Source organism: Manduca sexta, unplaced genomic scaffold (genome assembly GCF_014839805.1).
Source record: "Manduca sexta isolate Smith_Timp_Sample1 unplaced genomic scaffold, JHU_Msex_v1.0 HiC_scaffold_3062, whole genome shotgun sequence".
Taxonomy (NCBI): Eukaryota; Metazoa; Arthropoda; class Insecta; order Lepidoptera; family Sphingidae; genus Manduca; species Manduca sexta.
Genome location: NW_023594090.1, coordinates 1 through 15,977, shown reverse-complemented (window position 1 = coordinate 15,977; position 15,977 = coordinate 1). Strand labels below are relative to the sequence as shown.

At 37.6% G+C, this 15,977-nt stretch overlaps 2 protein-coding genes across 3 annotated transcripts; one reads left to right on the top strand and one right to left on the bottom strand.

The window, feature by feature from the left end:
- Positions 1-289: 289 nt before the first annotated feature.
- On the bottom strand, positions 290-9,399 carry LOC115447252. Of its 2 annotated transcripts, none has more exons than XM_037446471.1 (3): positions 9,382-9,399; positions 810-1,612; positions 290-553 (listed from the first exon to the last, which is right to left on the bottom strand). In XM_037446471.1, exons 2-3 carry the CDS (start codon positions 1,557-1,559, stop codon positions 305-307), a joined length of 999 nt encoding a protein of 332 aa, XP_037302368.1. In that variant the 5' UTR covers positions 1,560-1,612; positions 9,382-9,399; the 3' UTR covers positions 290-304. The 2 variants fall into 2 exon arrangements, with proteins under 2 accessions (XP_037302368.1, XP_037302369.1); XM_037446472.1 differs by lacking the exon at positions 9,382-9,399 and adding an exon at positions 9,237-9,348.
- On the top strand, positions 3,292-4,296 carry LOC119192672. The gene has a single exon (XM_037446473.1). It carries the CDS (start codon positions 3,567-3,569, stop codon positions 4,239-4,241), a length of 675 nt encoding a protein of 224 aa, XP_037302370.1. The 5' UTR covers positions 3,292-3,566; the 3' UTR covers positions 4,242-4,296.
- Positions 9,400-15,977: the final 6,578 nt, after the last annotated feature.

Sequence of the window (15,977 nt, the reverse complement as noted above, 5' to 3'; positions counted from 1 at the left end):
TGGAATTCTCCAAACGCCCCCATTCCACAGGGCGGGAGACGCCGGTCAGTCGTCCACCCGGCGCCTCCTACGTCTCCTCTGGCGGCGGGAGGGATCCTCCCTCTCTATCCCTCTCGGCACTCCTTCTGCGAGAGGACCACCACAGAAGTGGGCCACCGCACGCCAGCCTCCGGGCTGCCGACCATGGAAGCAACTACGGCCGGCAGCGAGAAGATACCTTGACTTGCGCTTGCCTTTAATAATGTGGCACAATCACTCAATGTGTGTGTGTCCATTTACTAAAACTTAACTATTGAGATTTGACCTAATTAATGTCACTCACTGTTTGGTATTCAAAATTGAAGTCCTCCCTCGAATAGATCTCATCAGGGTTGAGGCCCAGGCGCTTCATGGCAAGGCTGAGCTCATTGTAGTAGTGGTCGAGGAGTCTGTCGTAGTGCTCCGCGCGGAACTTTTCATCCGTGCCAGAGAAGATGAAGTACAGCAAGTCGAGGGCCGGAGACGCTCCTCGGATGGTCTGATAATCCACAATTTTGACCTCTACTCGACCGTCCTGTAAATAATAAAAGTACCAATTAGAAAAAACTACATGCCGACAAGTGAAAATATGATTAAAAAATGTCAGTTATTACGGACATGTTATAATTTTGTATAGAAATATATTTTAAAGAGATAATACGCTTTTTGCTTGTAACTTTTGATTCTAAAATCAGGCAAGTCGGGGATCTTACCGTCGCAAGATCTGGAAAATTCTAAGAATTATAGTAAAAACTACTTGTTATCCTTATTGGTTGATATTATGTACTCACCTCGTGTACTTTGTACATTTGGTTGCTAACTCTGTTGTCGCAATGTGCTAGTACAGTAAATTTTGCTGGTTTAGATATTTCATCGAAACTCTTCCACGAAAAGGTAGCTAAAAACGCTTCTAGTCTACTTCTATTTTCTTCCTTAACAACGCTGAGTCCCTTTTGAATTATTTCGTCGAACTGTGGATTCTCTGAATCCCACTTAAATGTTAATTCTGACAAGTATTTGTCAAATTCTTCTTTATTTTCATTCTCAAATGCGAAAGATAGGGCGTGGAACTTAGCGATTTCTTCCACAGCCTTGGAGGCGTAGTCCCAATCGACCGACTTCATCCTGTCGTACACTGTGAACCCTTGTGCCGACAAGTCCTCCAAAACAATGACTTCTTCATACAGCTTCTTGCCGCTGCATCCGTAACACTTCGGCGCTACAAACCGTTTGTCTTGCGGTACATTGTGCTTCTCTTGAAGGTTTTCGTATATTTTCATAAGTTTGGTGTAAAAATCATTTTCTGTTTCAAACAATCGGAAATCTGGAAGTTGTTGTCTGAATTTTTCTCCGACAGCTGCCACTTTTGCGAACAGTTTCAGCTCATTGTCTCCGAGGCTGATGGTTGCCTGGAACAGCTGGGTGGTGAAGTTGGCTCCGCCGCTGCTGATCGGGTGTATCTTCACTCGAGGAGCGACGAGCGCTTGCTCGGCGATTATCTTGTTTAGTAGCTCGATTAGTATTTGCTCGTGATCTGACATGGTTCGCGCTTCGCTACGTTAGGTACTTAATAATATTAACAAATGGCTCCAATCTGTTTGTGTCGTGTATTAAATAAAATTTATGTTATCTTATCTTGAAATCTCAAGGATATACGTGTTTATAATTTTATTATTGATTATAATTTATTTGTTTTACACCACAACATTTTATGATAACCACGTACAATTACATATTATGTCTCTCAGCATAAGTACATAATTATATCAGTAAAATGCCGCCACCGGTAAATCTTCTAACGACATATATAAAATAATAATACCAGCTCTGTATCATACGAGATTAATTTTTGTATACCATAAAGGCGAAACACCCAAATTAGATTTTGATGTAAAAGATCACAAAGGAGCGACCGGGACGTGTGCGGGGCCGCAGGGTGCGGAAGGGTGTGCTTGTACCGGTCGGCTGTAGTAGTAGGTATTAGTGAGCGACCGACATGCGCCGAAATTTTATTAATACAAAAGGTAATATGTTTTAGATTAATATGTTTTAGATACAAAATATAAAATATTATCTTAAAAACTTGTGCAATGGATTGTGCTACTGATTCTCGGCAAACTAATTTCGGCTTTGTAATATACTAAAAATAATGATGTATACTCTCCCATGACTGCTGGGCACGGGTCTCCTTTACTGCCGAGAAGATTTAAGCTCTTAATCCACCACGCTGGCCTAATGCAAATCCGCAGAATTTACATACATACATGAGCAAAATGATACTGACTTTTCTACTCAGTATTTGCCGAAAATCTGAAATTAGTGTCTGATATGGCGATTGGGTTCTCCTATCTTATCATGGAATAGAATACACACGGCGAAAAATGGCTGCACTAGTTGTGCTTCTGCCTACCCCTCCAGGGATAAAGGCATGACATATGTTTGTATTTTACTACGCCTAGAGAATATACACAAGCAATATGCATGACAGTACAAAAGCTAAATAATTTAAGTCGATTTTAAATTGAGTTTCGAATGGAGAGCTTTTTGGAGATACTTTTTTTTTATAAATGCACTCTACATATTATCATCTTGAACTAATTTTGTAAAGAGCAACGCTGGAGTTTCTTGCCCGTTCTTCTCAGATGGAACGTGCTTTCCAGAAAGGCGGTGGTGATTTATGAAATCGAATGTTTATAGGTTACAATGAATAATGTAATGACAAGTCATTCCTTGGTAATCTCGATTCCTTTCGCTTAAAGTCGGCGACACATCCATGAGTCTTCTAATTGCCCTCCCACGAGAAAACGGCCTTGAGCATTTGTTTTATACCGTTATGGCGCACGAATCGCAGACGGAAATATATTGCAAATATTTACGAACAATTACTTTAAAAACTCATAACGGTCCGTCTGAAAAATTTCAACTACCAAAACATAGTGTTGGTTGCTAAAAACATTATGCGTAGGTACTTTAGGACATGCACGGAATCAACAATTTTATTGGCATATTTATTATGAAATGAATAAAACAATATACACGTCATGAGAAAATGTTTGAAACAACTAAAAGAAAAATAACATAATAGCTTAAACAACACTGTTAATAGTAGAGGAACCTCGTGCTAAACAGAAGACAATATATAATTCATTTATATTTAATATGTACCTACAACGTAATGCGGGTTATAAATCGAAAACTATACTAAGATCGTTCAGTTCAGATTGTAAGGCTGAGGAAATTACTCATAGTTGTACTAAGCTTACACAAACTGCATGCAAGTAGGAAATAATACCTTCGTATGGAGCTAAGACAGACTAACCTCAAATATGGTCTGCAACGCGCGTAACTATACAGTAACAGATGTATTAAAGCACTCAAAAACGTGTCCACCGAAATGTTTATAAATAATTCCGTCGACATTTATTTCGCACTCATTCATACTAACGAGATAAACTAGAATTATCTAAACAAGCGTGAGATAGCGTAGTGTCACCGAGTGTTACGAGCGGTGTAGTCGCTAGCCGGCAGTCGCAGCTCGCTCGTCAGCCATGCCGGACGCAGAAACTATCCTCCGTGACCTCCTCCACAAAGCGTTCGGCGGCGCGGACGTCCACGTGAAAGCGATCACCAGCGGCGGCGCCAACTACACCTCCGCGCTCTACACCGTCACCGTGCCGCAGAATGGACAGGCACTCAAACTATTCGGTAAAGTCGCCATCATCGGCGAAAAGATGAGAGCGGTCATGAACGCCGAAAACCTCTACAGCACAGAGCAATACATTTACACCAAAATACAGAAAGTATTCCACGAATTGCAAGAGAAACATGACATACCACAGAAATACAGGTTTGTTTTCCCGAAATTTTACGGATGCACGGCTGAATTAGGCTCCGAGACGATACTGCTGGAAGATCTGACCATACGAGGGTTTGGAGCTTACGACAGACTACAATCTGTGGATTGGGAGCATGCCGCGAGCTCTGTGACGGCGATGGCGCGTTTCCATGCGTTGTCGTTCGCGTACAAGAATGAATATCCAGAAGATTATGAGGAAGCTACTAAAAGATTAATGCACAAATATGATGCTCCGGAAGACGAGAGCTCCTTGAAAGTGTGGGAGAAGATAATTGGCGGGGCCTTGAGGTGTAGTGGACGACGAGACAACTCGCGACAAGCTGGCGCGACTTCTCACCACGGAGAATGCTTCCGAAGAATTTGCTAAGTACAAAATGCCTCTAAGTGTTGTGGTGTTGACGCACGGTGACTACAAGGCCCAGTAACTTGCTGTTCAGGAGAGTGGTAAGTTATTGCGAGTTTTATGATTATTGTCTTCTAATTTTTCGCCTGTGCTGAGCGATCTAAATGAATTTAACTGTGTGAAAAAACTAGAGGTATCACTAACACTTCTAATGATCTTATTTAAATTACCTACAAATAAATGAATAATTAACTAAAACGAAACAACACTTTACATACAACTCTTTATTTAAATAAATATATAATTTCAACCATACTAATAATGATTAGGTATTATTTAATAATGACGAAAGAAGTTTCAAAAACATGAAAAAATATGTGTTATGGTTGACTACTTCGGTGGAATAGTAGTATTGCGTGCGCGGTATGACAGCGCTCTGAGCTCCTGCGTTCGAACCCCGGGTCGGGTAGTGTTATTGCGTTTTTTTGCTCATATGAGTCTGGATTCTGGAATTTTTGCCCGATATAGCGATAGGCTTGCTCGCTATTACATCATGGGATGGAAATTATATTATGAAAAGTGGGTGCCCTAGCTGCACCTCTGCCTATGCTTTCGGGGATAAAGGTGTGATGTGCTTAGCTTATAAAGATATATTGGGTACAAAGTAAACAACATTTTGTGAGTGAAAGATATCTTTACGATTGGTTTACATTTAAAATAAAACTATTTTACGGATTTTATCGCGATTTTTTTATATTGTTATTATCTCCCGACGTGTTGATATGACTTTGCAGCCTTCGTGGTCACGGGACGGTCTGAGGTGTTAGTCACCCGCAAAGTCAAAATTACAAATCTACCTACATTTTACAATTATTCAACATTTTATTTTCATTTTATTTTTAGCTGTTGGTGGTCCGATCTACGCAGAATGAGTCTTGAAGTCTAAATTATAATATAAAAAAACACGATAAAATCCGTAAAATAGTTTTATTTTAATGTTTAACATTCGCGCAAACATTTACTTACTAACCTTATTAATTAGTGTTGCCACTGCAAAGGTTCTTTGATACCTATAAAATCATTTTATTTTTCTAAATTCGAAATTCAAATAATCAGAAAAACCAAACGTGTTTTTTGCTTCTCAGACGAAATAACCAATAACGCGCTATGCAATTAGGGTTATCGTTGATACCCCAGTTTGAGAGCACTCCGTATAACCGGAACCCATTCCTCACGATCAGGTTGGCTTTCACCAATGTCATTGTTATGGCATTCATGTCTAGTATGGTATTTACAGAATCAGGTTGTCCTATAATTACTTTAAAGTCCTAGAATTGGCACAGAGTTAGCAACAAATCCTCGCCCAAGCATATCTATTCGTGTCCCTTATAACTAAGTGTAGATGTACAAAGCAGGGTTTATTTTACATTAAAAAATTATCGTGTAAATGACTTGCAGTTTTGCACGTGTTCAACTATATTCCTTGTTGATTGTATCCACATGCATCATGACTCATTCTTATTATCTCTTGCAATGTTAAATAATGTGATTATCAGATTACGTTACCTCAAAACAATATATGGCTTTTAGTTTTACATTATCTGATAAAGAATTTTCAGATCTCTAATTACATAACTATTGTTATAACGTTTTAAGAAAAAGTAAAAGAAATATCGGCCGGCGATAGCCTAGTTGGGTGAGGAAAGGACTGCCAAAACGAATGTCCGCCGGGTTCAAAACCCAAGGGCACACACTTGTGACTTTTTTAAAATGATGTGTGTATTCTTTGTGAACTATCGCTTGGTTTAACGGTGAAGGAAAATATTATGAGGAAACCTGCATACCTGAGAAGTTCTCTATAAGAATTTTGAGGGTGTGTGAAGTTACCAATCTGCACTAGGCCCGCGTGGTGGACTATGGCCTAATTAATCCCTCTCAGTGGCAGCGGAGGCCTGTGCCTAGCAGTGGGACAATAAATAATATAGGACTGATATTATTATTTATTAATATAAAATAATAAGCAAAATTTAAACCTTCGGCATAAAATAATTGTGATGTCATAGTTGACAATGACATAACAATATCAGTATAGTTCCGAGTAATGGCCAAATTAATTAGGTCACTCGCTAAAAACGGCACGTTACGCCATACCGCGGAGATCACATCCTTAACAGATTATAAATGACTTGCGGTTTTTAACTACGACCATTGCTGTTTTATCATAATTTATTATCTATGAAAAGATGTATTATATATATTTAATTTTTTAATCATTCTTTATTTTTAACCCACTTCAATAAAGGTGTTAAAATCAATACGTATTTTTTTTTATACTCAACAGCATTCGTTTTGGCAAGCATCTCTCGCGAGTAGTTTCTATCGGTACAAATATCTTGAATACTACTTGCTATATATAGATGTAACGTAGTTCTCTACGTACAGGGCTACTATAATCATATCTCTATTACATTTTAAATTACTATTTACATGTCGTAGTTCATATTCAAGGCCCATAGACGGAAGACTACAATTTAGAGATAATATACCAGATGAAACGCGCAGTACACGTTAAATTGCAAACACAATATAAGTACTACCTATTGTGTTTACTTAATGTATGATTGAAAAGGACGACAAAACAAGTGACTTGCACGTCTAGATGACTGCTCGTAAACAATACCTTGAAAAACTTCAAAGAATGCAATGAAAATCTTTATACTATGAAAATATTTTCACATTTTTTTTTTGTTTACACTTATAAGGTTTTTAAGTAATGCTTTATCATTTAGGGACAGACGTTATTTATTATACGAACGGTATATGGGATGACCTACACTTCAGTCTACCCCGTGACCATGAAGACTGCAAAGTTTTGGAAACGTCAGGAAATCATAATATAAAAAATCAAGATAAACTCCGAAAAATCTTTTTATCTTGTAATGTTGGGCTACACTGCGCAACTGTATATTTTAAACAAATGGTCTACATTTGCTTCGTAAAATGACATAAGTAATCCAATATTTTCGAAGAAGTAGCTAGATTCGCAATACATCACAATGTCATAGAGTGTAAGCTCATCGTAAAATATGTTTTTTCCTGACCTAACCGAACTACAGTCTGAATTAACTCTTGCTAAATCTATGGTACGCAATACCAATTTTTAAGTGATTTGTCCTCGTTTTGGGATAGTGGGTTAACAGCTGGTATTTCCTGTAGCCGGTGCCACTACGGTAACTGTAAATAATACGAGGAAGTCTTTCGCGCTCAATCGAAACAGTATAAGGCAATTCCAAATTTTTTAATGCGTGCTATATAATAAAGGCATCGACAAATTCATAATATTCTATTTATTACTTTATCATACTGTTATTAAAAAGCCCTACGATACGAAATATATTTTTTCGGAAATTTCGCTTCATATCTATTTGTTTTAGTACGTCAAAACGAACTATATATATGTTTACAAATATTACAAGTAACATTGGTCGCTTTGACACGGGAGCGTGGGTAACCTCTTCTCACGCACAAACGGTCACTTATGGCAGTTGACGCTCGCTTCGCCGCGTAAAAGTTTGACGTAAAACCCTATCTTATTTTAGGTTTTATTTCTTTTACAATATTATACTTGAAAATATGTATATTTTAATAATATTAATCGTCACATTTTTATAGGTTAAAATACTTGATAGAATAATTTATTATAAAAATAAAATCAAATAACATTTATAATCAAATTAAATCCCATGTATATACAACCAAATGGTAGTTAACTCGTGTGGCATAATTTCATTACGATGTAGATACTAATAACAGCATAATTTCGTAAAATAAAAACAAAATATCTATTCCATGTGTTTCTCGGGGTTTTAAACTATCTACACCAATTTCATCGGAATTCGTTCAGTGGTTCATTCTTTAAAGAGTAACTGACTGACTTTGGCATTTATAATATAAATATGGATTGCTAAAAACTCTAGAATGATCGATCAAAGTACGACAAGAACGTATTAAGTTTCTACCGCTTTTTTCCTTGACATTTATCTGTGTCGTAACATTCAACCAAAATAAGTTTTTTACCTTCTATTCATACTAATACGTAGTTATGTTGTTTACGTTTCCCAATTATAACTGTTTTTTTTTTTGTAAATATGACATTGCTATTTTTTTTATTGGAATAAAGAATTAAGTGAGACAAAATATTTAATTAAAAAAATAACAAAAACTGTTCAACAAAATTATTGGCGATTGATATTAGATATAAACTTGGAGAAGTAGATAAATTATCTAAGAATGGAAGGCGTAACTGTCAAATAAGAGAAAAAAGATACACAGAGCGAGACGTCACGTGGCAATGCAGTATGAGCGTAAAAACGGTCAAAATACGTTACAAATAATAAGCCAGAGAAGTAAGATGAGCCTTTCATCGCTGAATACGCGAACAGAGGGAACGTGTCAAAACTCACAAGCATAACTCGCTTAAAACATTGTGGACATGGACCCTAATATTTACAGTTCTTTTACTAGTCCCTATTTTACTAGACGTATGGTGAGGAAGGCTCGTAGAAATATCTTTAAACATCCTAGAGGAATCTTTACGTTACCTTTACTTTAGGAAATCCATGGCAACGCTAATAAGAACGGGAAATATTAGTTAGGGTGCATTGTTGATTAATGTTTAGTGACGATTACGGTCGAGGTGAACCAATCCGCACTAAGTCAGCGTGGTGGAAAGGCCATGCTTTTACAATAGAGGAGGAGGTTCATGCTCAGCAGACAGTATATACAATACTGGAATTGTTACTATTACGTTCGTTCGTTCGTTCGGTTCGTTGCAGGAGATTCTGACATTTATAATTGGTAGATTATATTATTGTCTTCGTTATCAAAAAAATACTTAAATTTGAAAGATTATAAAGCTACCTAATAGAAACAATTAGCAACAGCATGCTATTTATTTTTTTATTACTACTGGAATGTCTAGTTTATTATATTATGTACCGGACTTGATAACAACCGTACACAAGGCGTAAGGATCCGCGTAGACTCTGTCAACTTGTAGCACCACACATATTTTGACAATAATGAATTTATTTAACACAACTCACAATAAACTGTGCATAAGTTAAAATCTCGAAAACGTCTGCGCGGCGTTTTAAATACTCACGTTTATTGGTATAATAGACAAGACGGAAGTTGCCCAATGTCGACACAACGTCGCATCGCGTCGGCACACGCGGTACTGGCGTATAATGTAATAACTACTGCCATGAACAACTAGAACTAGCAATTTAAACGGATCATCTTTATTTATTACACCGTAACGGCGAATCAACATTTAGACCCTTCTTGGACTTCTATTCATATATAATTTAATATCAGCCCTGTATTATATACTGTCCCTCTACCGGACGCGGGCCTCCTGTACTATCTCTTTCTAGTTGGTCTCTCATATCTGAGGATCGTGGTCAGCATCAGGGTTGCATCTGGCGCAAATGATGTGCCTCCACCGGTTTCTCTCCTATAGATCTATCTATATCTATACTTATATTTTAAAGCGTAAGTAACTGTCTACTACGCTATCACGGCTGAACCCTAGAACCGATTTCGATAAACTTTGGTATGAAGACAGTTTGGGGCCCTGGGAAAGATATAGGTTACTTTTCATCCCGGGAAAATATATAGCGGGACTTTTATCTGGGAAAAACTTTTTCGCACGAACGCATCCGTGAACAACGACTATTATCTATATTATATATAAAAATGAATCCCTATTTCACTTGGTAACGCCATCACGCGTGAACGGGTGGACCGATTTTACTATTTTTTTTTGTGTTGTGTTTGTTATTGTAAATTGCGCAGAAAATTTGGAAACTTAACGAAAATATTAACTTTATATACCTGTCAATTGTTTGAAATAACTGTCAGCGATTGACAGAATGCACGCTGCAAATTCATAGTTAAGACGGGACAACGTCTGTTGGGTCAACTAGTTACTTAAAAATAAATGTAGAAGAAAAAGAAGAGGAAGAAAATACGTTTATTGCAGTAACTCATACTAATATGTACTACATGTATGTTCTCTATAGAATCCAAAACTGCTGGAGCGATTTTCATTAAATTTTAGTATAATCTTCAGATAATCCCAGCGGGTGATCCTTTGAAGTTTGGTATCGTTCGGACCAGAAGTCAGGCCTATAGATAAACAGTATTACTCGTGCGCAGCTGCGTCATTAGGTATTGTATTTTTAGTTGTCTAGTTATTGTATTAGACTGAGTCAATGTCATTAGTATGTAGAACTAATATACGGATGTTTATCATAAATATTCATTTTATAAAGCTATCTTGATATAAACGTACTGGAACAAACATGAGCGTACCCAGCATTGTACCTCTATATTTTATTGTTTGTTGGTAGGATATATTTTATATTCGCCCGGATAGCGACCACCGTACACAAGGTGTTAAAACCCGCCGTAATGGCTCGTAAATGTGTTTTGTTCCGAGATCAACTTATGTCTATACGGTTCCAACAGGCCGGCATAATTGTGTCGATTTCCGCGGGGTAATCATCTCTCGTCAGTCGATACTCTATTGGATCTTACTCCACTTACTATCAGGTGCAGTAGTGCAGTTGTACGGCAAAGTAACCCCACGCACGGCCGTGCGCGTATATAAAAAAAATATTCGCACCTAGGTAATGATATTAAAATTTTCTTCTTAGTATAAGCGGCGATAGCCTAGTTGGGTGTGGAACGGACTGCCGAGACGAATGTCCGCAGGTTCAAATCCCAAGGGCACACACCTCTGACTTTTCTAAAAAATCATGTGTGTATTCTTTGTGAATTTATCGTTCGCTTTAACGGTGAAGGAAAACATCGTGAGGAAACCTGCACATCTGAGAAGTTCTCTATAGGAATTTCGAAGGTGTGTGAAGTCTACCAACCCGCACTAGGCCAGCGTGGTGGACTAAGGCCTAATCCCTCTCAGTAGTAGAGGAGGCCCGTGCTCAGCAGTGGGACAGTATATAATACAGGGCTGATATTATTATATTATTTATTAGCGCGGAGTTTAGTATTTGTAGCGGACAGAGCTATAAGTACTAATATGCATAAATGCGGTACGCAAACCATTCTAATGATATTAGATTATACATCAATTATGAAAGGGAACAGGGACCAGATTATATGGACCCTTGACCACTGCTCAACAAACCTTCCGTGTGTTTGCTTACTTCGTGGCAGTGTTGGGATCGGAACACAAACGAAAAGTGGGAGCCCTGGTACACCAGGGTCAACTGAACTGACCCGTTTGGTCTTAGTGATAAGACCTATCGTTCTAAAGTTAGAATTTCCATTAATACAGACTAGTAATTTCAATAAATAAATACTATAATATATTATATAGTGTTGTAAACTAATCTAACAACAATTTAACAGAACATTTTGTAACATTTGATAACATTTAACTTCACTTAACATTTTCTCAAAGGGTTGGTAGAAGTACATTTCTACCAACCCTTTCTCTGATAAAGGCGTGTCTGTTTTGCATTAAATAATAAATAATAATAATATCAGCCCTGTATTATACTGTCCCACTGTTGAGCACGGGCCTTCTCTACTACTGAGAGGGAATAGTACTGTTTCGTATTACTGCAGAGTATCTCTTCGGTTTATATTATGACGATTCTTGTTACTTTATTGCAACGTATGTTTGATTTGCTCGTGCTATTGGCGCGGACTATCAAGGCTGCGCATAATTTATCTCCCACTTTAGGGTAACTTCGCACTAGAGGAAAACTAGTCGGAATTCTGCGTAGTATTACACAATGCACACAAATACACTCACGCCCTTATGCCATAGGGTTAGGCAGAGACTACGCCACATCCAACATTGACATACCCGTTTCCTGTTCTTAAAAGTTTTTGCCGCTAAGGTACTCTTAAGTTAATTTTACGTAATATTCTTAATTTTGTATTCTATTATGGACACGAACAGAATGACACGAGTTCCGGGTATGGTTGAATAAATACCAAATGAGCCATTTTGGTTAAACAACAATTTTACGACTCATGTTTAGGTATTAGATCATAATTCACAACTAAAACAATTGAGTAAAATGGGCTAAAGAATAAAGATAACAACGCAACGACACAATTTAAGCCTCAACTGGCTGGGAATTGAATGCGGAAGTACGTCATTGTGATGTGTTATAAATTACGTACCTTTGTAATTTGAGCATCATTCGGTTTGCTTGGCCTCTGCAGCATAATAAAATAGTTAAAAAAACGACCTTGATCCTTGTTGGTCGCAGAGTCTGTAATGATTAGGGGACTATTCTCGAACGTTCGATATGAACATTCGAGCGAAAGAAACAAAAAACAAAAAAAAAAGTATTTTTAAACATCTTTTTATTTCTTTTTTTATACCAGTACGAATTGGCTTCTTTGTACTTTGTACTCTCATTTATTTTATTTCCAATATAAAATGTCTGTAGTTATATAAGCGACTTAATTGGAGTCATAATTATATATTCTCATGTACTTTGACTTATCATAAACGCAACTATGTTCGCCCACGTGATGAATAACGTTTTATTTTATTTATTGAAAAACAAAATCTCGAAAAGTAGTACTGATTAAGAAACATGTTTTGTAGATTGTCTTGGTTATTGATGTAAAGATTAAATTATCAACTCCTAACAACGACAACGCAATGACATTGCATTATGTTCCCTGTACAATATACTTACCTTATATTATCATCTAGTCTAAAATGTTCCATTACGAAGCGCTGCATCATATTCATAATACTACAGTTAAATCTTGTACTTCTATATCCTTCAAACGACAACAATGCTTGCTCACTATTGTTTAGCTAAAAAAAAACAAATGACGTCAGCTCCGTAATCTCACACCGAAACTTAGTATCAGCTCGAGGCAAGATCAAAGCAATCTATACCTACAACTACATTCCAACACGAAATAGACGAGACCGATTAAAACAATATTACGAACAGCGATAAATATCACCTGTTTCAGAATAAACATCCATAATTGTCCAGCCAACGAAGGTCACAAGATTACGTACTAGATACAGCTCTATGCAAATGTTTTAGCCTGGCACAGAAACACAACGTTATGACTTTTATTATTAATTAAACTGCCTCGGCATAGTTATAATTGTACACTGTACGAATACGAATACTGCGCTGAGGTCCTGGGTTCGAATCCCGGGTCGGGTCAAAATAATTGTGACTGGGTTTTACTATAATGATTTCTTATGTTTACGCGAATGTTAAACATTGAAATAAAACTATTTAACGGATTTTATCGCGATTGCCCCGGGACCGTGAAGGCTGCAAAGTCTTCGAAACGTCGGGAGAAAATAATAATATGAAAAACCGCGATAAAATCCGTTAAATAGTATTTATTTCAATGGGTTCTTCTATCTTAAAAACATTATCAGTCATAGCTCGGAGTCAGGAAGTTGGTGTGATACCCCCGTGCCTCGGAAAGCACGTAAAGCCGTTGGTGCTGAACTGATCTCTCTCCGGTCATGTCGGATTGTCGTCTCACCTAACTATAGGATTGAAGGAACAGAGAGTGCACCTGTGTATTGCGCACACACTTGTGCACTATAATATATCCTGCGTACCTGCTTGATTTCCGTTGAGATTGGCCGCATGGCCGATAATTCGGTTAGGAGGATTCATTCATTAATATTAGTTACCGACTTACTCAGTGCCGTAGTTGTGGAAGTAAATTAAGAAACTTCGGAACGGATTTGATTTAAATTTGACAAACAAGGAAATCATGACTTGGATTGACATAATATAGAGTTTTTTTCATCTTATATAAGTATATAGTAGGGATTTTGTTCCAAACAATTTAGTATGCTGGACTGATAGCTCGTAAATTACAACAAGGGTTTATTACGTTGTCTGTCGTGGGCCAAGGCTTTTAATTCATTGATACCAGCAATTAACACTACGTTAAATCGATTTTTGGCTAATTTCCGTTGGAATGCAATATTATTATTTCTTTACCTTTTATAAGCTTACAAAATCTCTTTTTTGAAATGAAGAATTCTTGAATTATACAAAACACTCATTAAAAAACCTCTAGTATTATATAATTTATCTTATTTTTTACTTTAAGCGTCTCTCCTGTAAAGTTGACATTTCCAAGTTAGCATAGTGTTTATCTCTAGAATTTTCAATTGCGTAAAGATTTTATCCATTGTGTTGAGATGCATTGAAGCGGAATATCTAGGACAGTGTTGAAGTGGTATTACGGTGTCCAAATTGTTCGGTCAAGGCTCTGTTTCTGTTGGAAGACTTTTTTGTCTCTTCGTGATTGAACGCCAGTGAAATAAAAAACTGAGAATCACGTACAGCTGTCCAACAAATTATAAAGCTGGTTTAAATATAATGTTAAGATATATTTTTGTATCGGGCAATAGGTTTGGATGCCGACCTTTTACGCGTTGACATCTTTTACCGGAATTTAATTTATCGTAGAGTTATGAAAATGATAGTTTGCTTTAGGTGGTAGGTCCCTCATATGTGAGAGTCCAGCCGGGTAGATACCACCGCAATGTCTATTTCTGCCGCCAATCATCAGTGTATAGTCCCTGTTGTGTTCCGGTTTGGAGAACATTGTAGCCAGTATAACTACTGGACTCACTCATTTTTCAGAATGGCGAGCGTAGTAGAACACCATACAATACTTTGTAACACAAGGTGTTGGATGGTGTTTCTGCTGTTTATGGGCGGTTGTACCGCTTACCATCAGGCGAACGGCGAGCTCGTCTCATCATTCTAAGATTTAAAAAACGAACTATGATAATAAGTATAGATCATTTCATCTACGAAGACGCGCTCCACTACTTTCCCTAATCGCTTACAGAGCGCGTGAGCAGCATGAGTGCACACGCACACTACAACAAGGGACTGAGGCTTGGATCAGTCCCCTTACCCCGTAACACGCCCAGAAAGTGGTGGGGACCGTCTTTGTGGGTGAAATAACCTATAAACTAAGACCTTGCATATCACAGACTACATACGGTACAACTATTCCAAGGAAGGCTCTTTAACTCGAGGGTTTCCGCTCAAGGACGTGATAGACGGCGAGCTTGTCGCCATATTGGGCGTATAATTCAAACTCTTGGCTGATACTGAGAAAGCCACAATAGCACTTTACTCGATCCGAGATTCGAAGCCAGGAACTCAAAGTAGTGCACACCGCACTTCAATAAAACTACGCTTCTTAGAACTATGATACTGACTAACTTATGTCTATGTATAAATGGGATATTTCTATCATCACAAACAGTTTGTCTCGCTACATTATTTTCAAACCAAAGATAACGATATTAGCATTTTGATAATGAAATATATTGAAGACAACGGTAACGCGGCCGCGAACCAGAACTATTGTATGAGAACATTAACTACAATATGCAACTGAACCAATAATAATAATTAAAATAATAGCCCTGTATTACACTATCCTATAACTGGGTACGAGCTGCCTACTAAATTAGTCCACCGCGTTGATCTAGTGCAAATTGGTCTTTATCTGTATACTAACTTTTGCCCGCGACTCCGCCCGCGTTACAAAGTTTTTCGGGCTAAAGTATCCCGTTATAAAAGTCACGCTATATATTTTCCCGAGAGCTTATGTTCTTCCCAGGGTCTTAAACTGTCTCCATACCAAATTTCATCTTAATATGTTGGGTAGTTTTGAGTTCAACACGTT

Excerpts from the sequence above, each read along its gene's own strand:
- LOC119192672 (XM_037446473.1), top strand. The coding sequence starts at position 3,567 with ATGCCGGACGCAGAAACTATCCTCCGTGACCTCCTCCACAAAGCGTTC.
- LOC115447252 (XM_037446471.1), bottom strand. The coding sequence starts at position 1,559 with ATGTCAGATCACGAGCAAATACTAATCGAGCTACTAAACAAGATAATC. Across the intron at positions 554-809 it reads AAATGTACAAAGTACACGAG|GACGGTCGAGTAGAGGTCAA; the intron begins GTGAGTACATAA and ends TATTATTTACAG.